Here is a 22,840-nt window from a genome sequence, read left to right as displayed (position 1 = left end):
TGGGGTTGTCTCAATTGAGGCACAGGGGCCAGGCCTTTATATCTCCTAAATTAATCAGTCACTGCGGCCGCTTGGGTGTCTCAGTCGGTTAACATCCAACTCGTGATTTCGGCTCAGGTCATGATCCCATCCAGGGTGGGATCACACTGGGCTCCACACTGAGTATGGAGCCTGCTTGAGATTCTCTCTCTCTCTCTCTCTCTCTCTCTCTCACACACACACACACACACACACACACACTCAAATAGGAAAGGAAAAATTAAAAAAATAAAAATAAAAAACATCAGCCACTGAATGCATGCTGTTTCCTGGGGAGAAGGCATATTCTTTGATGAGGCCGGTTATATCAACCTCAGTCAAGGGAAGTCTCCAGGGAGGAAGGCAGCTGAATTGCCCTAGCAGACTGTAGGGGAAGAAAAGAGGTCCTGAGGGAAGTGAGCTTGCTCGAAGGATTTATTGTGTGGAATCAAAAGGTCAGACAGAGGGTTATGCTCCACAGGAGGTCCAAAGGACAGGCCATACTCAATGGCAATAGGAAATGCACTAGTGAGAGAAATACCAGCATCACTAAGAAGTTCAGAGGGGGCTAGGGTAATCTCTAGGGTAATGATAGCATCCTGAAGCGATAGAAGCTAGGTGGTGACTTTAACCACCAGAAGCCTGGAGGCTGTAATTACTATAATAGCTGGCAAGTTAAGAGGGGCTGCATGGGTACTTGGCCCTCAGGTGCTGTGAAGGTATTTAATAGTACAAGGTGTCCATAGGGGAAAAATAGATGGGCAGCCAATAGGGCGCTGCTTGATATCTATAACCAGAAGAAGGCAAGAATGGCAGAAGAGGGGTCTGAGGGTGGTTGCCTTAATAAAAAAGTCGCACTTCCTGTACAGTTCTCAGATCTAAGTCAATCTTCAGACCTGGACCACAGAATCCATTGACTGAGAAGAACCCATTCCCTAAGAAGAAGAACCCTGCAACACAGAAACAGATATTACTGCAATGATTACTCTGTGGCCTATGGCCATTTTCACAGCCAACTATATGTTAGGGAAAGAGAAGTACCCAGAAATTTTGCAGAGTCCAGAGGATCTTGTTGCCTAGAAACTCAAAGTGTTATCATGGCCTCTTTTTAAGAGTGGGGACTTATGGGGGTCAGGTAATGAGCACAGGTCTGTATAATATCCAGTTTACAGTGAGTCCATGGGAGCATGGACCTATCCACTAGTCTTTCCTCAGTCCCTGAGTGCATAATTGGGAGTATATATTGAGAGCAAGCTCCACATTAGGTCTTTGGCCTTGATTTCTCATGGTGAGGAAAACCAGGTGAAAGCCACTAAAACTGTCCCTTCCTTATCGAGTTGAGATAATAAATAAGAACCAATATTTCATCCAAGGGGCTAGGATGATGATGGTAGAGATTAATGCCACCATTAAAGACCTAATAGATACAGAGTACTTGTCCCTGTCATGTCTCCATTTAATTTGCCAGTCTGGCCACTTCAGAAACCAGGAGAATGGTTTATAGACAACTGAAGATGTAATCATGTAGTAGACTTGATTATAGTCATTGTGCCATCTCTGCAATCTGTCATAACACAGTCCAAAAGGATCGGGACCACCTGGACATCCCAGAGAACCTATCTGTTCTATTGATAACAGCCTGCTAATAATATAACCCTATCTGTTCTATTGATAACAGCATGCTAATCAGGCATGCTGAGCAAGAGATAGCTAGTACATTGGAGACCTTGGAAAGATACACGCACTTCACATAAACCCATGAAGATTCAGAGACCTGTCACTTGAGTTGTTAGGGAACCAGTGGTCAGGGTTCTGCCAGGATAGTTCCTTCAAAGTAAAAGGCAAATTATAAAACACAAATAAGCAAGGTGAAAGAAAACATTGCTTATAATCCTGTAAAAGCGACACGTAAAATTGTTCATAGTGTTTATATCTTTTAAGATATTTTTCATTGTGCAGAGAATATAAATATAACAAACTAATACAGAATCATATCACTATCTGATACCATGTTTATTTGCTTGTTTGCTTGCTTATTGCCTAGATCTCCTCACTGTGATACAAGCTCCATGAAAGATGCACTTGGTGCTGGATAAATATTTTTTGGTGGCATAAATGAGACATACCATACCCATTGTTTTGCAGCCAGCTCTTTTCAGTTAACTTCTGGATGCTTCAGGTTATACTTCATTTTTCTTAAACTGTGCCATTCCAGAAAGTCAGGTGAAAGCAAAATTCTCACACTCCAAAGACTGCTTCTAGCACTGCAACTTTAAAACCACGAAACCTTAGTCTTTGGGCTCCAGAAACCCTCTAGAATCTCTTTTCTTTTGGCCAGCACTGCCTTAGAATCTTCAGCGGTCACAGCCTTGCCTGGATCATTCTTTAGAGGAGCCAAATCAGGTTCCAAGGACGTGAGTGAAGAAGAGTACCAGGCAAACAGCACAGCCCGCAGGCACGTCCCTCGTCTAGCCACACGGGGGCGTGAGAGCGTCACGGTCCGCTCCCGGTCGGCGGCCCTCGGGAAGGAAGATTATGGGCGGGTGTGTCGACTGCCCGCTGTGGGCGGAGCAAAAGGCGCCAAGGACCGGGCAGAGGGCAGGAAGTAAGGAGGCGGGGCTTCTGGATGGGGTACGCGCTTGCGCAAAGGGCCGGTCTGAAGAGTCGTCTTCGCTTTCGCCACTCCTAGGGTCTGTCGTCTTTGTCCCCTTTTTATGAGTTGGGCCGGGCCCAGGGGTGGGGGCAGAGTGCGAGAACTTGGAGGGGCGCCGGGGTGAGGGGCGGAGCCCTGTGAGCACGGGGAGGGGAGTGGGGTGGCGAGGCCTGGGGGGAAGGGACGGAGGGGCGCCGGGTGTGTGTGGGAGAGGGTTGGGGAGAGCCGGGGGAAGGGGTGAGTGGAAAAGGGGTACGGGAGAGTTGTGTCTCATCCCTCCCCTCCCCCCGCTCCCGGCGTGAAGTGCAGGGACCCCAGGGTGCTACTCTGCCGGCCGGGAAGTTGCTAGTTAGCAGGTGGATGTGGTTTCCGAGAAGATACCTCCCTCTCCCCTCATCCTTTCTCTTTAGCAGCTCCTTTTTTAAAGTAGTATTTCTTATTAACACGGACGGCACGGTGTGCCTCACTTCGACACCTTCACCCGTGCAAAACCGCTTCCAACCGCCTACAGCAACTTGAGAGGCAGTCCCTCTCTTTCCTCCTCACTCTTAAAGTAGACAACATAAGTTTTCCTACCTAAACTACCTGCAATGAAGAACCCAACATTTCCCGTGTAACCAGTGCAAAGGCGTTTTGATACTTTCTTCATAAACTTGTTTACAAAAAGAGCTTTTTATACTCTTTAAATAATGTCACTTGCCTGTGTAAAGCTGAGCAACAGTTTTATTGTGCCATGCAGTCCTCAATGAGCAATTTTAGTCCGGGGCGACGAAAAGACCTCATTTGGAATTCAGGGGTTGATCCACCGTAGGGACCCCAACCAGTACCGTGTATCCCTCGCTGAAATGCAGTGGGTTTATATCCATCATCTCAGCCGTGGTGACGGGGTGCACGCAGTCTGACATTTGGAAGCTTAAGAACCAAGGCTGTTGCCTTCCAATTTATTTTTTTTTTTTTAAGTCTTCCATCATGTGTGTACTTTGCTTGAATGATTATTTTAAAGTACATGTCCTATTTTTGCCAACCTGACGGCTGTTTCCATAGAAACTAGAGAAGAAATAGTCATTTTCAGCAGAGTTGTTAAAACTGTCTTCCAGGCTTCAGCTGTGAGTGCCAGTGAGTGCTGTACTTGCTCATTCTGAGATGGTACTTAAAGAATTAAGGATGTGAAATGGTCTTAGAGGCTAACCATCCAAATTGCTTAATTTTCTCACATCATTACGTTAGTAATCCTTGAAGTTTGCCAGCCATGTTTGCTGACCTGCTCTCGTTCTTTGAAGAGGATAGGCCAGCCCTGAATCTTTCTTAGGCTCTGTGTAGTCTAGCGTTGGCTCTGTGAAATATATAAATAGGTTTCTTCCCCCAATTTTTTTTTTTTTTTTTTTTTTTTTACCATTTCTCAAGGATAAGCCAGGGATTGCAAAATATCAGGCTCCATTTCTGTTCTAAATGACAGTTTATTGTCAGTGATGTCAATGATAATGTTTTTACTTATGTTCATGTAATGTTTGGGGCTTTTGCTTGTACCTCCTGTGTCAGAATTTTTTTTTTTTTTGTAATTTCACATAAGTCATGAGAGATGAGCAAGACTTTGCTTGCTATAATTGCAGAGCTAAGCTGTGCAATTGATGCACATAGATATTAGAGATGAGAGGTTTTCTGAGGGGTGTAAGTAAATCAGTGGGTCTGGAGCTTAGGAATGGGTGAAGGACAGCCGGGGAAGGTGGCTGGAGAAATGGTAGGAGGTGGCATTATGAGAGGCCTGGTCTTTCATATGCAGGAGTTTATTGAAGCCCACAGAAACCGTTGGGAATTACAAAAATAGTTGTTAGTTTTGGGGCTTACAAAATAATACACCTTGTAAAAATTTGAACAGCACAGAAATACATGAGATGAAAATCCTTTACAATGACTCAAAATAACCACTATGAATAGTTTGCTATGTATTGCTTTAGATTTATTTGTATTTGTGTATGTTAGCATATTGCAGCATTACTGTTGCTGCAAATTGGGCAGAGATTTTTGTCTCTTTTTTTGTGGTTATCTCCAGCATCCAGAATGGTATGATACGGTATGTAAGACGCGCTCATTAAATATTTAATGAATGAATGACATCATTTAGATGGAAAACTGAATGGGGTCTTGTGTATGTTGGTTTGGTCAAGGTGGTTAATAAGCTTTGTTTTTGTTTTTGTTTTTGTTTTTGTTTTTTTTAAGTTGGTTGCCAGCATTTTAAAACTGCTAACTTCCACATAAAGTTTGAATTGCTTGCTTTTCTTGAAAGCATTGAACTGTTTGGTAACACTAAGTTCAAATTCCATTACACTTGTTGCATCTTCTTTAGATAGGCATGAATCTGCATTTATGTCAGGATGGCTTTGCCTGGACTCTACAGACTAGCACTGTGACTAATACAATAGCCACTAGTCACCTATGGCCATTTTGTTTTAGATGAACTAAAATGAACTAAAGGGGTGTCTGGGTGCCTCAGTTCGGTCGAGCATCTGGTTTCGGCTTAGGTCATGATCTCATGGTTCATAGGTTTGAGCCCTGCGTTGGGTTCCTTGTTGTCAACGCAGAGCGTACTTGGGATTCTCTCTCTCTCACTCCCTCTGCCCCGTCCCTGCTCAGGCATGAGCGCGCGCTCTCTCTCTTACAATAAATAAATGAACACTAAAAAATTCTTTTGCTCAGTCACACCAGCCACATTTCAAGTGCTCAGTAGCCATAGGTAGAAGTTAGCACATTGGACAATGAAGACACATTTCTATGACTGCAGAAGTTTCTGTTGTGCAGTGCTGGTTTACACATCTGAGTTTGCCATTCCTGATATACAGAATTTTGGCAAGTAGTATTATTATTTTTAAGATTTGTATATCTTTGTCATTATACAAATCTCCATTTTAAAAAAAAATGGTTGCCTTATATTTAGCAATGTAAGGCTTATGTGAGTTGTGGGAGTAGGATTCTGTTGTCTGATTTGTAGTTTAGATAGCTTTACTTCTTGTTTGGGGGGGACGAACTGGAGGGGTAGGAGTTGGTGGTAAAATGGGCAGAGAGATTGGAGGTTATATAGTCATCCACAGCCTAAGGCCACAGAGCCCAGGAAGGGCTAGATTGAGACGTTAAGGAGGCAGAATTGACACGACTGATTTAATGTGGATTGAGATCTGTTGTATGATAAAGTCACTGCAGAGATAATCCACTACTAATCTGGAACTGATTCAGTGTTGAAAATCGGGAATTTGGCTTTGCAAAGTATAGAAGGAACCCTCAGTTGTAATAAACAGCATGTATATTAAAATGTTATTAGCTTATGTATGAAGTGTATAACTTTTATACCTCGTAACCTCTTAAGTCAGAGGTCATTTATTTATGAGATACTCTTCCCTTTAAAGAGAGGGAATTGTTTTAGGGGTAAAGTAAAAGCTCATGTAGCTCAGTTAAATTAGAAAGTACAGTGGACTCTTGGGAACTGGGTATGGAGGGTATGAATCTTGCCCCCTCTCTTTCTCTTTCTCTCTTTCTCTTCTTCTCTCCTTCTCTCCTTCTCTCCTTCTCTCCTTCTCTCCTTCTCTCCCTGAGGCTTCATGATCTTTTACTTTCTGCACATTGATCGATTCCATCGTCCTTTCTCTTGATCCACTTCTTTTGCAAGGGTTTTGGTTCCCAGTTCTTGTTTGCGTGCTACTTTGTGTAGCACCAATTACAGCCCCAAATTATACATACCCTTGTACTTCTTTGCCTGATACTGCCTCACCAAAAGTCTTGTCAGTGTCAGATGTCCACGCCTGGCTCTGTGGCCAGTGGAAGGGGTCTCTGGGGAAGATTGACAGTCTGGGCCTATCCCTTAAATTGAGGCTATAGGATGCCCTTAGAAAGTGGGCATGTGATTGGACAAGTGTTTGAAGCTTATCTCCTATAGTAAAGAATGTGGGTTTGTGTTGTTTTTGTAGTATGACTTCTAGCAAAAGACTTTCTGTTGTTAAACCTTAAGTACACTTCCCCATTTGAAACAATCCTTTAAAAACTTTTTTTTTCTGCATCTACCCAAACAGCATAAAAAACAATAGTTGCTTTGAACTATTGTGCTACTCATGGAAGTCCTTTCTTTTTTAAAAATTCATAACAGTGCATAACGCTTAATAAGGAACTGTATTTTATTATTCCATAATAGTCTTACTTAGATACATCCCCCCCCCCCCCCCCCCAACTAGATTATGACATCCATGAGGGCAGGGACTGAATTTCATGCTGCATCTGTAACTCACAAGCCAGCTAGCCAATGAAGAAACTTACTGGTTCTCAAATACTAATTTTGAAATGATTTCTAGACTTCAGTTATTTTACTACTTTCAGCTTGGTTTAAAAAAGGAAAAAAAAACTAGAAAGTATCTTGTTAATAACATCCGATTATTATGTATTAAGTGTGGACTCTGATTTAAAATTGGTAGTAATTCCAAAAGGGTTAACTTGGAGTTAATGTTTACTTATCACGCCCTTTATTCACATTTTATGTTATATGCAAGGGTGGAATGTTATATAAAAAATGTTAGTAACTTTTAAATAGTCTAACATGTAGGTAATACTGTTTAATAAAACTGATTTTCTGAAGTTATTTTTCTAGATAATATTGTATTAGTCTAGGTTGAGTTAGATTTACATATTTTCTTCCAACTTTAATTTTGAAGATTTTGAAACAGAAGAATTGAAAAAAAAATTAATGAACACATATATAACCAGGACTTAGATACCATTGTTAATATTTTACTGCATTGGCTTTATGTCCTATGTAAGAGTGTGTGTGTGTGTGTGTGTGTGTGATACAAGTTGAAAGTAAGTTTTATTCATCATAAAGAGATACCTCCGCAAGTGTCTCAGGTATAAATTATTCACCTGCATAACCACATCATTATAACCTAATAAGCAATACTTACCTAAAATAACCTAAAAACAAATCTATATGTGAATTCCCCCATTAATACCAGTTGTCTTCCAAAGCTGATTTTTTTCTTTCAAACTAAGATCTAATCAGAGTTCACACATTGCATTTGTTACCTGTTTTTAGTATCTTTTGAAAAACAGCTTAATTGATTTATAATTGACATAAAATAAATTATGCAGACGTAAGCTATATAGTATAAGTTTTGACCTCTGTGTACACCTGTGAAACCTACATCACAAGCAAAATAGTGAACATATTCATTGCCTCCAAAACTTTATAATCCCTCTCCTGATCCTCTTTACTTTCCCATCCTCAGGCAATCAGTGATCTCTCTGTAAGTAAGTATAATTACTTTGCATTTTTACAGTTTATATTATAGAGCTGGAATCATAGAGTATGCACTTTTTTGGCGGTAGTAAGGTCTGGCTTCTGTCACTTGTTGGTATATAGAGATAAAATTTGTTTTGTATGTTGCTTTTGTATCCTGACACCTAACTAAAGTCATTGTAGGAGCTTTTTTTGTAGATTCCTTTGGATTTTTTATAGAGATGATCCTATTGTGTAGGCATAAAGACCACTTCTATTATTTCTTGTCTGGATGCCATTTATTTAGTTATGTATGTATTAATTCTATTGTATTGATTAGGAACTCCAGTATAATATTGAATTTAAGTGGTGAGAGTGAACATCTGTGCTTTTCTCCTGATCTTAGGAGGAAAGTATAGTCTTTCACCAATAAATATGCTGTTATAGTTTTCTGTAGATGTCCTAGTTTATGAGAGTTTTTTGTCAGGGTTGGGTGTTGGATTTTATCAAATGCTTTTTCTGTATCTATTGAGATGATCATATGGTGTTTCTTTTTCAGTGCATAGGGTGGATTACATTGATTGCTGAATTTTTCTTTCAACCTTGCATTCCTGGGACACACCTCAACTGGTCATGATGTACTGTCTTTATATATATTGTTGAATTAGATTTTCTAAAATATTAAGAATTTTTTCTGTCTGTGTTGATGAGAGATAGTACTTTATAGTCTTGTAAGTTTTTTTCTGGCTTTAGTATCATGCATGGTAATGCTGGTCTTATGGAATGAAATGCAAATTATTCATTTCTTTTCAATTTCCTGGAAGAGTTTGAATAGAATTATTTTTAATTATTCCTTAACTGTTTGACAGAATTCCCCAGTGAAGCTATTTGGGCCTGGAGCTTTCTTTGTGGGAAGGTTTTTAACTGTAAGTTAAATTAAAATAATAGATATAGGGCTGTTCAGATCAATTTCTTTCTGAGTTAGCTTTGGTAGTTTGTGTTTTTCAGGAAGTTGATCCATTTCATCTAAAATGTGAAATTTAAGATTTTCTCTTCCATTGGTTTTAAGAAATTTAACTAGGATATGCCTTGGAGTAAGTTTCCTTTGTGTTTACTGTGTGTGTGTGTGTGTGTGTGTGTGTGTGTGTGTGTGTGTGTTTTAAACTTGTTGGATTTGTTGGTTTACAGTTTTCATCAAATTTGGAAAATGTTGGCCATTCTTTTTTCTTTTTATTGTCTACCTACCATGCCTTCCCACTTTTCAGGGACTCCAGTTATACATATGTTAGGCCGCTTGAGTTATCCTATACCTTGTTGATGCTCTGTGCATTTTTTCTCTTGGTTTTCTATTTTGGTTTTCTTGGTTTCTATTGATCCGTCAAATGCACAAGTCTTTATTTCATTGTTATAATATCTAATCTGCTGTTAGTCTCATATAGTGTATTTTTCATAGAAGACACTAGTTTTCTTGTCTAGAAGTTCAATGTAAGTCTTCTAAAAAAACATATTCCATGTCTAACACTCTCAAATTACCTTTAGCTTCTTAAACACATGGAATATAGTTATAGTAAGCACTTCAATATCTTTGTCAATGCTGTGATTCATGCTACTTAAGAGTTAGTTTTTATTAGTGATTTTCTTAATTAAGGTTTACATATCCTGCATCTTTGCTGCCTGGCAATTTTTAATTATAAATTGTACCTTGTTAAGTGGTGGATATTTTTGTATTCTTAACAACTGTTTTTGAGCTTTTTTCTAGAATGTGGTTTAGTTACTTAGAAACAGTTTGATCTTGTTGAGTATTGCCTTTAATCTTTGTTAGGTAGGGCTAGAGTAACTTTTATTCTAGGACTACTTTTTCTCTAATGAGGCAAAACCCTCTGAGTACTCTACCCAGTGCCCCATGAGTTAAAAGGTTTTCTGCTTTGAAGAGTGTAAATAGGCCGGATGCTCCATGAGTCCTGCATGTTGCTCCTCTAATCCTGTCAGGTGATTCTTTCCCACCTCCAAGGACTTTCCTCACATGAGTGCCCTGATCAGAACTCAGCTGAATATAGGAGGCAGATTTTTTCTGCAGGACACACTCTGGAGTTCTTTTTCTGCACAGTTGTGTCTTCTCTCATACTGTGCTCTGCGAGGTCTAGCTACTATGGCCTACTTGAACTCCCAGCTTCATCTCTCCAATTTAGGGCCACTTGTGGGCTGTGCTAGGTTTGCCCTGTCTGCATAGTGGCCGGGAAACTCTCCAGGCAGGAACTTGGGGCAATTGTAGGACTCAGTTAATTTATTTCCCATCTCTCAGGCGTCACTTATTCTTCATTGCCTAATGTCCAGTGTTTTGAAACCATTGTTGTATTTATTCTGTTTTTTCACTTGTTTTCAGTTCCTCTTATTCCATCTTGACCCCAATTAAAAGTGCCAGGATTATATGTGAAAGGATCAAGTTTGTATTTTATTTTATATTTATTTTTTAAATATGTATTTTAAATTTACATCCATATTAGTTAACATATAGTGCAATAATGATTTCAGGAGGAGAATCCAGTGATTCATCCTCTGTGTGTAACACCCAGTGCTCATCCCAGCAAGTGTCCTCCCTAATGCCCCTTGTCCATTTAGCCCATCCCCCCACCCAAAACCCCTCCAGCAACCCTCAGTTCTCTATATTTAAGAGTCTTTTGTATTTTGTCCCCCCTCCCTGTTTTTATATTATTTTTGCTTCCCTTCCCTTATGTTCATCTGTTTTGTATCTTAAATTCCACACGAGTGAAGTCATATGATATTTGTCTTTCTCTGACTGATTTCACTTATTTTTTATTATTATTATTTTTTTTTAATGATTTCACTTATAATACAGTCTAGTTCCATCCAATTTGTTGCAAATGGCAAGATTTCATTCTTTTTGATTGATGAGTAATACTTCATTGTATCTATATACCACATATTTGTTTTTAAATGTTTATTTTTGAGAGAGAGAGAGAGAGAGAGAGAGAGAGAAACAGAGTGTGACCGGGGGAGGGGCAGAGAGAGGGACACAGAATCTGAAGCAGGCTCCAGGCTCTGAGCTGTCAGCACAGAGCCAAATGGCCCGATGTGGGGCTTGAACTCGTGAACTGCAAGATCATGACCTGAGCTGGAGTCCAATGCTTAACTGACTGAGCCGCCCAGGCACCCCTCTTCTTTATCCATTCATCTGTCGATGGACATTTGGGCTCCTTCCATACTTTGGCCATCGTCAATAGCACTGCTATAAACATTGGGGTGCATGTGCCCCTTCAAATCCCCACTCCTGTATCCTTTGGTTAAATACCTAGTAGTGCAATTGCTGGCTCGTAGGGTAGTTCTATTTTTAATTTTTTGAGGAACCTCCATACTGTTTTCCAGAGTGGCCGCACCAGTTTGCATTCCCCCCAGCAGTGCAAAACGGTTCCTCTTTCTCCACATACTCGCCAATATCTGTTGTTGCCTGACTTGTTAATTTTAACCATTCTTACAGGTGTGAGGTGGTATCTCTTTGTGGTTTTGATTTGTATTTCCCTGATGATGAGTGATGTTGAGCATTTTTTCATGGGTTGGTTGGCCATCTGGATGTTTCTTTGGAGAAGTGTCTATTCAGGTCTTTTGCCCATTTCTTCACTGGATTATTTGGTTTTTGGGTGTTGAGTTTGACAAGCGATTTATAGATTTTGTATAGTAACCCTTTATCTGGTATGTCATTTGCAAATATCTTTTCCCATTCCATCAGTTGCGTTTTAGTTTTGCTGATTATTTCTGTTTCCTATGCTGTGGAGAAGATTTATATCTTGATGTGGTACCAGTAGTTCATTTTTGTTTTTGTTTCCTTTGCCTTCAGAGACCCGTTAAGGTAGAAGTTGTTGCAGCCGAAGTCAAAGAGATTGCTGCCTGTATTCTCCTCTAGGATTTTGATGGCCTCTTGTCTTATGTTTAGGTCTTTCTTCCATTTTGAGTTTATTTTTGTGTATGGTGTAAGAAAGTGGTCCAGGTTCATTTTTCTGCATGTTGCTGTCCAGTTCTCCCAGCACCATTAGCTAAAGAGACTGTCTTTTTTCCATAGGATATTCTTTCCTGCTTTGTTAAAGATAAGTTGACCGTACGTTTGTGGGTCCATTTCTGAGATCTCTATTCTGTTCCATTGATCTGAGTGTCTGTTTTTGTGCCATTACCATACTGTCTTGATGATTACAGTGTTGTAATACAGCTTGAAGTTCGGGATGGTGATGCCTCCTTCTTTGGTTTTCTTTTTCAAGATTGCTTTGGCTATTCGGGGGCTTTTCTGGTTGCATACACATTTAGAATTGTTTTTACTAGCTCTGTGAAGAATGCTGGTGTTATTTTGATAGGGATTGTTTTGAATGTGTAGATTGCTTTGTGTACTATTGACATTTTAACAATATTTGTTCTTCCAAACCATGAGCATGGAATGTTTTTCCATTCTTTTGTGTGACTTCTTCAGTTTCTTTCATGAGCTTTGTATAGTTTTCATTGTATAGATCTTTTATCTCTTTGGTTAGGTTTATTCCTAGATATTTTATGACTTTTGGTGCAGTTGTAAATGGGATCGTTTCCTTGATTTCTCGCTTCATTATTGGTGTATAGAAATGCAACCAATTTCCGTGCATTGATTTTATATCCTGAAACTTTGCTGAATTCATGTATCAGATTTAGCAGTTTTTCGGTGGAGTCTTTAGGTTTTCCACATCGAGTATCGTGTCATCTGTGAAGAGTGAAAGTTTGACTTCTTCTTGCCAATTTTGATGCCTTTTATTTATTTGTGTTGTCTGATTGCTGAGGTAGGACTTTCAACACTATGTTGAATAACAGTGATGAGAGTGGACATCCTTATCATGTTCCTGACCTTAGGGGGTAAGCTCTCAGTTTTTCCCCACTGAGGGAGATATTAGTGGTGGGTTTTTTTTGTGTTGGCCCTTATGATCTTGAGGTATGATCCTTCTATCCCTACTTTCTTAAGGGTTTTTAATCAAGAAGGGATGCTGTATTTTGTCAAATGCTTTTCTGCATCAAATTTGTATTTTAAAAAATACATTTTAAAACTTAGATCTTACTATTCCATTACATGCTTTTCTGTAATGCCTCCTAGTTACTGCCAATTACTAAAGTTGACTGTTTTTGTTTGTTTGTTTAATCCATTTCTTAATCCCCAGTAATTTAACTGTTAAAATAAAAAGACTTCCCCCAAGCAAAACTAAAAAATGAAAGAAGAAAAAAAAAACAACAACCAAGTTTCTAAAGTATATGTTGTAGAGTAAAAAGAAGTGAGCAAAACCTTTTTTTTTTTTTTTTTAACCTCTTTGGTTTGTATTGCTGAGAGGCATTGCTATAGGGCTGGTGAGTAGAAACCTAAGATAATTCAGTCTGAGATGTGTCAAGGGAAGAACAACTGAACAGCAACAGTTTTATAAATAAGTATTTCCAGAGGTATTTATAACTTATTTTTTGTGTTCCAGATAATCCAGGAGAAGAAAGATGAGCTTCATCTATGGACTGCAATCTGCTACTAGAAACTGTGTTTTCTTCCGATTTCATTTGCTGACCAACTGGAGACTGTGTAACACACTAGCTGTCACCTCACCAGACTGCCATCAAGTACAAATTACTCATACAGTTAATAAGTATCAGGGTCTGGGAGTACGGCAGTGTGATACGTTGACTTTTCTGCCTAAAAATTTTTATTCTTATAGGACTCTTAATACCAAAAGACCAGGATGCCTCTTGAGCGTGAGCCATAAAGAAATTTGGAAGGTTACCCCAACATGTGGTGCACGGAATGACTCTTTTTCAAGACAACTCCTGATAGAAGAAGTTGCAGGAGCTCCTTTTCTCTCAGTATTGCGTCCCCTAAAGTGTCTTCGCATGAGACAGAGAGACATCAGGAGTTTCCACACTTCTCCTCGGTTTCAAGCTGCTCCGGTTCCTCTCTTGTTGATTATTCTTAAACCAGTGCAGAAACTATTTGCAATCATTGTAGGCAGGTAAAAAGCTTTGAAAAAAAAAAACAAAAAACAAACAAAAAAAACTTAAAAGGTATTTGTAAAACTATACTTTTAAAGAAAACTTGTTAGATATCCCTCCCATATTTAGCTCAAAATTAAGTTTCCAAATGGTTGGTTCTACCCAGTTTTGTTAGAAATGATTTAATCTTGAAATAATTTACTACATATTATAGTATAAAAATGAGATCTTTAAAAAATTATATAGGACACTTTTTAAACGATCTTCTATTTTGATTACAAGAATGAGAAATGTTGGGTATAGTTTGTAAGAACAATACTTAAAAACATAACTTTTTATTTTACGAAATCTGAGGCAACGGGTCATGAAACTGGGAGTTCACTTATTTAAGAATAGGCCCATTCCTAGCCAAGTTAATGCTTAATTAGCATCTATTTTTCAGTTCTATTTCCATCACATCTTTGTTATTTTCTTTTGGGTAGTCCTTCATAATAATTATGTTTTCACAGCTAAATAGTACCTTTTATTTAATTTAAACCTCCCCCCATAATTAATCTTCTTTTCTCTTATTTGCTCCATGAAGAACAAAGAAAGGTAAAGTTAAGCATTGTCTCGTCATACTTACATTTGATGACTGTGAAGGCCTTTCTAGCTCTCTTACTCCCATACTAACCAACCCAGTTTTCTGTGATTTGACACCGGCACCCAGAAAATATACAGTTGTGTTAGCTCTAGTTGTAGGTAACGACTGTCAGAGAAGACCAGAGCTAGAAAACAGTTAAAGCAGTAAACACAGATTTATGCAGAACTTTTGCAGTAGGGGAAGAGAGACCTAAGTATAGAACCAGAGTTAATCTGAATATACCATGGGCAAGTGGGAATTTATAGCTGAGAAGCAGGGTGGGGTTTGGTGGATAGAAAATTACTCAGACGAAGCATCAGGAATAAGTGGGGATTCTCCCTAACCTGACCCCACTAGGCTTCTTGCTAAAGGCAGGTGAGTGTGATCAGACATCATCTGGAGGCTGGAGACTGATGAGGAACTCGATCAGGTATCGAGGGTGATAAGATACGGAGGATGGGGAAATTCTGTTTAACCTGACTTAGGAGGATTCTTGCTAAACCTGGACAATGCAGAGATGAATATGGAAGTCCAGAAGTGAGGCCTAGTTGAAAAAAGTTCAGGGGAGCCTGAGTAGAGTCTGGTGCAAGAGAGTATCTTTGTCATAACTCAGCCCAGGGTCTTAGGCCAATGGCTCTTTCTCATCCTTTTTAATATTATTTTTAACTTTTTGTTGTTGTTTCCATTGTAATCACTTAACATTTTCTTTTAAGCTGTGTTTTCATCATACATTGAAGGCAGATGATAAGTCATATGAAGTTTTAAATGGGAAATAAATATACTTCATGGTCTGGCCTAAGTCTTTTCAGGTTGGGACACTTTGAGGCATCTTAGGAGTGTCACTTAATAAAATTAAAATAACTTGAAGTTATTTTGTAAGATGGATTTTGTCAAGAGAATGATGTATATATCTTAAACTTTTGTTGTGATTTCACAGATGAACTCACTAGGAAAAATTCTGTCTTGTTGAAAACATTGCTTGTCAAAATGTCTGTGATCTCTGATAACCAGCAGGGAGTATTGTTGCCTGGTAGAAATTAGACCTCCATGTGTTAACTACACAGTCTCTCATTTTCTCGTTTACGATGTTTATGCCCTTATTACCTTTCCTTTATTATGTTCTTGAGGGGATAGTGAAGTTTCTGCTGGTGAGCAGTGTTTATTTCTAAAATCAATGCTGAGGTAGTTTCCCTTGTACCTTGCTGAAGTACTGGCAGATTGTGCTGGAAGTCTGATGAGCAGGGGGTGTGAATTGTGGTTACAGGTATAGATGATTGTGCTGTAACCCCTCAGATGTTTATTTGAACAGATCATCCCTATCAAGTGGTTAAGTACCCATACTCTAGGATCACATGGTCTTCCTTGCCTGGTTTTCCCTTATCACCTCTGCAACCTTGGACAAGTCCTCGGACAGTTCTCTCTGTCTCAGTTTTATCTTTGGTAACAGGGTTTTTGTGAAGATGAAGTGAGATGACACATGTATAACAATTAGAACAGTAGCTTGCATGTGGTAAACAGTCAATAAATGTTAACTAGTGGTAGTTGTAAAATAGCTACTCATTTAGTGTTCACCTTTAAAATAAGAGGAAACTTTAAATGAGCTTTAGAATTTTTATAACTGGCTACTTTATCATCATTTAGCTAAGAATTTTATAAATGGAGAAAACCCATCTATACAGAGAAATAATTCACAAAAATTCAAGTATTTGATGACATAGAATTCTAGTATAAGATTAAGTTTTGTTGATATGTGCTGATACTATTGTCAGAACTTTGAATTTTTCTTTCTGCTCTAGGGGCATAAGGAAATGGTGGCAGGCACTTCCTCCTAACAAGAAGGAACTATTTAAAGAAGGTTTAAGGAAGAATAAATGGAAGTTATTCCTTTGTTTCAGTAGTTTTGGATTGCTCTTTGTAGTGTTTTATTTTACTCACCTGGAAGTGAGTCCTATCACAGGAAGGAATAAGCTACTATTATTGGGGAAAGAACATTTCAAACTTTTATCCGAACTGGAATATGAAGCAGTAAGTAGTGAGAATTGTTTATAATTAGATTGCTTAATATAATACTCAAAGCGGCAAAGTTTCTTAAGTATGAAAGATGCACTACTTTTTTATGTTAGTCTTTGATAGAAAATTCTCATTTTCCCAAAAGGCCTCCAAAGTTTCATACTTAGTATTCCTGCTACCTACATTGCATTTCCTTTCATTCATCCAGCTAATTCCTGCTCATCACATGCCACCTTAAATGTCACTTTCTCAGGAAAGTCCTCCTTGATTATCCAGACTGGGTTAGGCAGGTTGGCTACATTATGCTCTAGTGGGAATCCTTCATACAGACTGAATTATGAATCAGCTCATTTATAATTGTGTCCAGTGCTTGGCTATATTGGGGTCAGGTCTCCTGCTTTTATTTTCTTTTTGCATACTGTACTTTTCCTTTGAATCACTTATCATGGAGGTAACATAATTGTTATTTGCATAATTATTTCTTTACTGATCTGTCTCCTTTGTTAGACTAAGCTCTTTGGGAACCAAGACCCTGTCTGTTTTTATCATTTTATATTAAGTACTAGCACAATGTAGAAGGTAGTGTTTAGTACATATTTTTTGGATAAGTAGATATGTAATATGAATTTTTGTACCTTGAAAGTAATGTAGAATACGGTAATTTTTTCCAAAACCTCATTTTTGGCAATTATATTTTTTGAATGCAAAATCAAGTTGGAATTCAGAAGCCTTAAGTCTTTTTTTTTTTTTTTAATGTTTTTTATTTTTATCAAGAGATTACAAGCAGGGGAGGGGCAGAGAGAGAGGGAGAAAGAGAATCCCAAGCAGGCTCCATGCTGCTAGCACAGAGCCTGTGGTGGGGCTCAAACTCAGGAAACATGAGATTATGACCTGAGCTGAAATCAAAAGTTGGATGCTTAACTGACTGAGCCACCCAGGAGCCCCAAGAAGCCTTACTTCTTTAGAAAGTACAGTAACTCAGATAGTTAAGCATTTTATACCACTAGTGAGTTTCTTGAGGACAGACCCTTTCTCTAGTTGTGAGCACACACCTAGTATATACTCGATGAGTATTTATTGAATTGATGTCTCATGGTCTCACTTGACCACTTTGGTGAAGTCTTTATGTCTTTTTATTTCAGTTAAGCTTCTGAGTTTGTGAGTGGAAAGTTACCTTAAAAAAGAAATAACAATGTTTTTTCACAAAAAAGATGCATCTTTTCTAGTAGAGCTTTTACAGAGATTGGAGATGTTTCTAGGGTAGTCTTGTCTGAAGCAGGTTTGAGGAGAGTGTTCTGGAAAGATTGAGATAGGCCTAGTGTTAAATTTGTGTATCTTCCACCATTTGTCTCACTCAGAAGCTTTAAAAAATAATATATATGTACATAATACTCTTTTTTTTTTAGCCTACAAATATAATAACCTGCTTGATACTAAAATTCAAGCACATGTTCCTATAAGGATATGGTAAAGTACTATAATTATATATAATTTTGCTTGTTTTATTTCCTTCATATGGGTTAATAGTTGTTTCAGTTTATTTACATTGGTGACTTGTGCTTTTAAAAAATGGTATTGATATAAAGACTATTGCAGATTCAATTCTACAAAATCATCTGTTTTTAATACATCTAAGGGAAGAAGATTCTAAACTTCTTGATCTATATGTGAACGAAGCTACACATTTTATGGAAATTAATGTGATATTTTCAGAACACCCTTAATTTTCCTATACTTGAAAGGGTTTCTCATGAATATAGCTTCAGAAAGTGTGTTCGTACAGTGGCTAGTCCTGCTCTACATGGTGTAGAGAAAATGACATGCATGTTAGTTCTAAAATTTCAGTAATTTCCTATCATTCTGTGTGAATAAAACACTTAAAATTAATGAAATGTCCTTTTTTTAAAAATTTTTTTAAATGTTTATTCATTTTTGAGAGACAGAACAGAATTTGAGCTGGGGAGGGGCAGAGAGAGAGGGAGACAGAATCCAAAGCAAGCTCCAGGCTCCAGGCTCCAAACTGTCAGCATAGAGCCCGACGCGGAGCTCAAACTCACTGACCTCAAGATCATGACCTGAGCCGAAGTTGGATTTCTAACCAACTGAGCCACCCAGGTGTCCCCAAAATGTCCTTTTCTTTTTAGAAGTTTAACTTTTTAAATTAAGTATAGGGTGTTTTTCTAGTCAGTGGGTTATGAAAGTAATTTTCTTTTATATTGTTCTTCCTTATATGAAATCTTTGTTTCCTAGGCAGTATTTTGTTTTCTAAAATATTTAGGAAAGTAGAAATAATATTTAAACATTTTATTTGTTTATAGGCTAATAGAAAAGATGAAAGTTTTATTTCAACCAATTTATATGAAAAATCTTAGTTATTAGAATTTATTCCATTTGTGAGAAAGCACATTGCCTTTGCATGAATAATTCAAATTTAAGAATTGAAGTGTTTTGTATATGTAGATTTTTACATAATTAAAAATTAAAATGTTCAACAATAAGTAGCCATTTAACTCTTCATGAAGCAATATAAACATTTTGCTGAGCTAAAACTCTCTTAAAATAAAGATGACTTTTTAATCTTTCAGTGGATGGAAGAGTTTAAAAATGATATGCTAACTGAGAAGGATGCCCGATACCTAATGGTTAAAGAAGTGGTTTATCATTTGATTGAGTGCAATAAAGATATTCCAGGGATCTCTGAGATCAATTGGACTATTCATGTGGTTGATTCCCCAGATATAAATGCCTTTGTGCTTCCAGTAAGTAAATGTTCTCCCATCTAACTTTAAATCGTAAATTTAATATCCTTGTTTTTTTTAAGGTGTTCCAATTACTTACATTATTTTCTTTATGGTGCAGAATGGACAAGTGTTTATCTTCACTGGGCTTTTAAATAGTGTAACTGATATTCATCAACTTTCCTTTCTTCTGGGCCATGAAATAGCACATGCAGTACTTGGGCATGCTGTAAGTACCTAGGATGAATGTTCAGTTGTTGAAATACTGCTTTGAAGTGTGCAAGTTAAATCTTGTAAAACTGAATCTTTTCAGTTTTCTTTTTCTTTAAAAGATGGTATGTTAGTTTTTAGCAGTTGACTTACTCTGTTACCTGAAAAAATATGACTGGCTAATTTTGAGAATTTTTATGGTCTTTAGTATTTGATACCTGAATAATTAGTGTTTCTGTTAAGTACTATTTTTATCAGCTGTCTCTTTTGCTAAAAAGTAATTATTCTCAACCTCTAATTATTTCAAATTAGATTTTAAACTCTCCATAATTATTAACATACTTGTAATCTAGTCTGAAAGTTAACTATATGAAAGTGATATTACTATTTAAGTGGGTAAATCAGTTTTCTTGCTTTTTTATTCATTCTCAGAAGATGGCTTGGAGCATCTCTGAAAATCTCTAGAATGATATGCCATATATAATTAATGCAGAGTAATAATAATGATACCTTGCCATTTTACAGTTTGCTGAGCTTTTAAATACTTACCTTCTCAATTATAATTTTAATACCATCCTCATTAAGTATGTATTTAATATCCCTACATTATGTATGAGGAAACTAATGTTTAAAAAGACTTGGAATAACATGAGTAATGTGGTCAACTGGCCAACTGGGACTTTAACCCAGGTCTTCTGTTTGCAAATCCAGCCCTGCTTTCTTTTACCACACTTACCTGGGTATTGGCAGCCTTTTTTTTTTAATGGATCATAGAATTCAGGTTGATTTACGGTTCTGTAAATACACATCTGTTTAACTTGGTATGAGTACAAAAAGCTAATGTATTTGTTTATTCATATATTTATTTTTATTAAAAATAAGTATATTTTGTCCACATTAACTAGAGAGAGGTGTATTTTCTGTTGAAAACATGAAGGTAAATAGTGAAAGGATTGTGAAATGTTATGTCAGAAATGTAAGTAATATTAACTTTAAATGGAAATGCTAGTGTTATTAATCTCCTTAAAAGTCATTTCAAATTCTGTCTATTCCTTAAAGTACTAATAAGTTGAGGTGGGTCACAGTTGTGCTTTTCTGAAGCACAAACAGTAATTATCTCATTTATTTCTTCTGAATTATAGAAAAATATAAAAAAAATTTTCCTTAAATAGATCTATATAAGAATAAATCTAAGCAATCGAAAAAGATTGTCTTTCAAGAAAAGACTTCATAACTGCAAAATCAGTTTTGGCCAATTTTAGCATTTAAAAGATACTCATATTACATACACCTTTATTTTTCTGGCCTCTAGTTCACTGTCTCATTCAGCATATTGTTGTCATCTCTGTCAGTGCAGAACACTAATTAGATAAGACATAAAAAGAAAATAACAGTCTTAAAAATTGAAAGTAGTTATTAATATTTGTTTGTAGAGGCCTTAGACATCATCAGCACTATATTTTCTCTTTTAGCAGTCTCCATGTTTTCTTCCTTCCACAAATACATATTTAAAAATTTTTTTTAGTTTTCTAAGACTATGTAACGGGTAATTATATTCTTTAATAATTAATAATAAGGATTTTCTCTTTTATAATGACTTCATCATTTGTAGTGTTATTCTTTTGTGCTAAAATAATTCCATAATTGTTTTTCATGACACACAGTTTGTATAATGAAGCAAAGAATGCTTTGTGAGGACAGATTATATTGTTACAAGAAGTGTTCTGTGTGATTGTTTTTAGTTGTCAGCCATGTTTCATACGTTCAAGTAATGATTCCTGTATTATCAGCATTTATTAATCATCTTTAATGGGGAATGTGAACAATCCAGTGCGTTAAACTTGTATTTAGAAATTATTACTTAAAACAACTGTTTTAAGTAAAATTGGTTAGTTCTATAAATATAAAACTTTATAGAACTCAATTTCCTAGTGAGAAATACCAGAGTGATAAAATTGCAAACTTGCATAAATGAATCATACTGCATATATTAGGTCATGAAGTCCAGAAGTTTTTTACTAAAAATAAATTTCCAGTCTTTTTCTGAATTTTTCTTAACTATTTCATATGTTAAGCAGTGTTTAGTCTATCCAAAGGTATAAGGTATAAGCATAATGAGCACATTTATTTCCTTTAAAAAAAATTTAACAATAACATTAGAAACTAAAACTTCTGGGTTTGATTCCTTGTCCTTTTACTAATAGCTGTGTGAATTTTGGCAACTCTTTTAGTTTCTCCCATCTTAGTTTCTTTATAAAAGAGGGATAATCTATTTCACAAGATTATTATGCTTGTTAATATAAGAACTATAGGTTAGTGAACTTCTATTCATATCTGTGAACCTGTCATTGTATCTGAGTGATAGTAAGTGGTTCAGTACATGTTAGTTGAATGAATGTTTATACCTGTAAGCAAGGGATGGAAAGAAAAACACACAGAAGAAAAAGAACATGTGATCTTAGTTGGTGAAGGTAAGTTTAAACATGTAATTATTTAATGTGATTACACATCATGAGCTAGAAAATCTAAGGTTACACTGTCTTAATTTATTAAATGTAATTTTCATTATTTTGATTATTCTCAGGCAGAAAAGGCTAGCTTGGTTCACTTACTGGATTTCCTAGGTATGATTTTGCTCACAATGATTTGGGCTGTTTGTCCTCGAGATAGTTTTGCACTCTTGGGCCAGTGGATACAGTCTAAACTGCAGGAGGTAAGTGTGAGACAATAAGTTGGCTTTTAAAGGTATGTGGTGAGGATATTTTAAAGGTTACTATAAAGTAACAGATACAAGAGATGTTTTCACTTATCATGAAATATAGCTACTAATTTTTAGTCATATGTTTTCTCATTTTTAGGGGACATTCTTAAAAATGAGCATTCAAATTAGAAAATACTACATCTTTTAAATGATGGAGATAGATGGGTTTCAAGGGCAGAGCAATTTTTGGCTAACATAATATTTAGGGGCAGAGTGTTTTATATAGTTATTGGTCTTAGAGAAAACCCGGTCACAGATCCTTTCTATCCTTTTGTCACTTTACCTTCAAACTTTTCACTTTTGTCTCTCATAGTGACTGTGGTATACTTTCTGGATGACTCTCCCTTCTCCCAAACGTTTGCATTTTGATGTAGAACTCTTAAAACCTGTAAATTTTTATGGGCACAGGATTAGCTAAAGCTGCTTTACCATCCTCATCCTCTCACTCCCAGTTATACTAAGATTACCTGCACAATAGCGAAAGGATAATCTTACTAGGTGTTTGTTCCCTTTCATTTCTAGTACTTATGTATAATGGTGTTCATGTCATAAAATTTAGAGGCCCGCATTTTGTTCAAAACACTTC

The 22,840-nt window shown here is 36.9% G+C and overlaps 1 protein-coding gene across 1 annotated transcript in view; it reads left to right on the top strand.

Moving 5' to 3' along the window:
- The first annotated feature begins 2,631 nt into the window (after window positions 1-2,631).
- Window positions 2,632-22,840, top strand: part of OMA1 (OMA1 zinc metallopeptidase) — a 77,509-nt gene continuing 57,300 nt past the window's right edge. The window contains exons 1-6 of the mRNA XM_042951783.1: window positions 2,632-2,708; window positions 13,409-13,933; window positions 16,332-16,560; window positions 19,131-19,304; window positions 19,405-19,512; window positions 22,078-22,206. Coding sequence (XP_042807717.1) covers window positions 13,428-13,933; window positions 16,332-16,560; window positions 19,131-19,304; window positions 19,405-19,512; window positions 22,078-22,206 — 1,146 coding nt within the window. The 5' untranslated portion in view covers window positions 2,632-2,708; window positions 13,409-13,427. The remainder of the gene's footprint in view (window positions 2,709-13,408; window positions 13,934-16,331; window positions 16,561-19,130; window positions 19,305-19,404; window positions 19,513-22,077; window positions 22,207-22,840) is intronic.

Source organism: Panthera leo, chromosome C1 (genome assembly GCF_018350215.1).
Source record: "Panthera leo isolate Ple1 chromosome C1, P.leo_Ple1_pat1.1, whole genome shotgun sequence".
In the NCBI taxonomy this organism is placed as follows: Eukaryota; Metazoa; Chordata; class Mammalia; order Carnivora; family Felidae; genus Panthera; species Panthera leo.
This window is presented reverse-complemented; position numbering and strand designations above follow the sequence as displayed.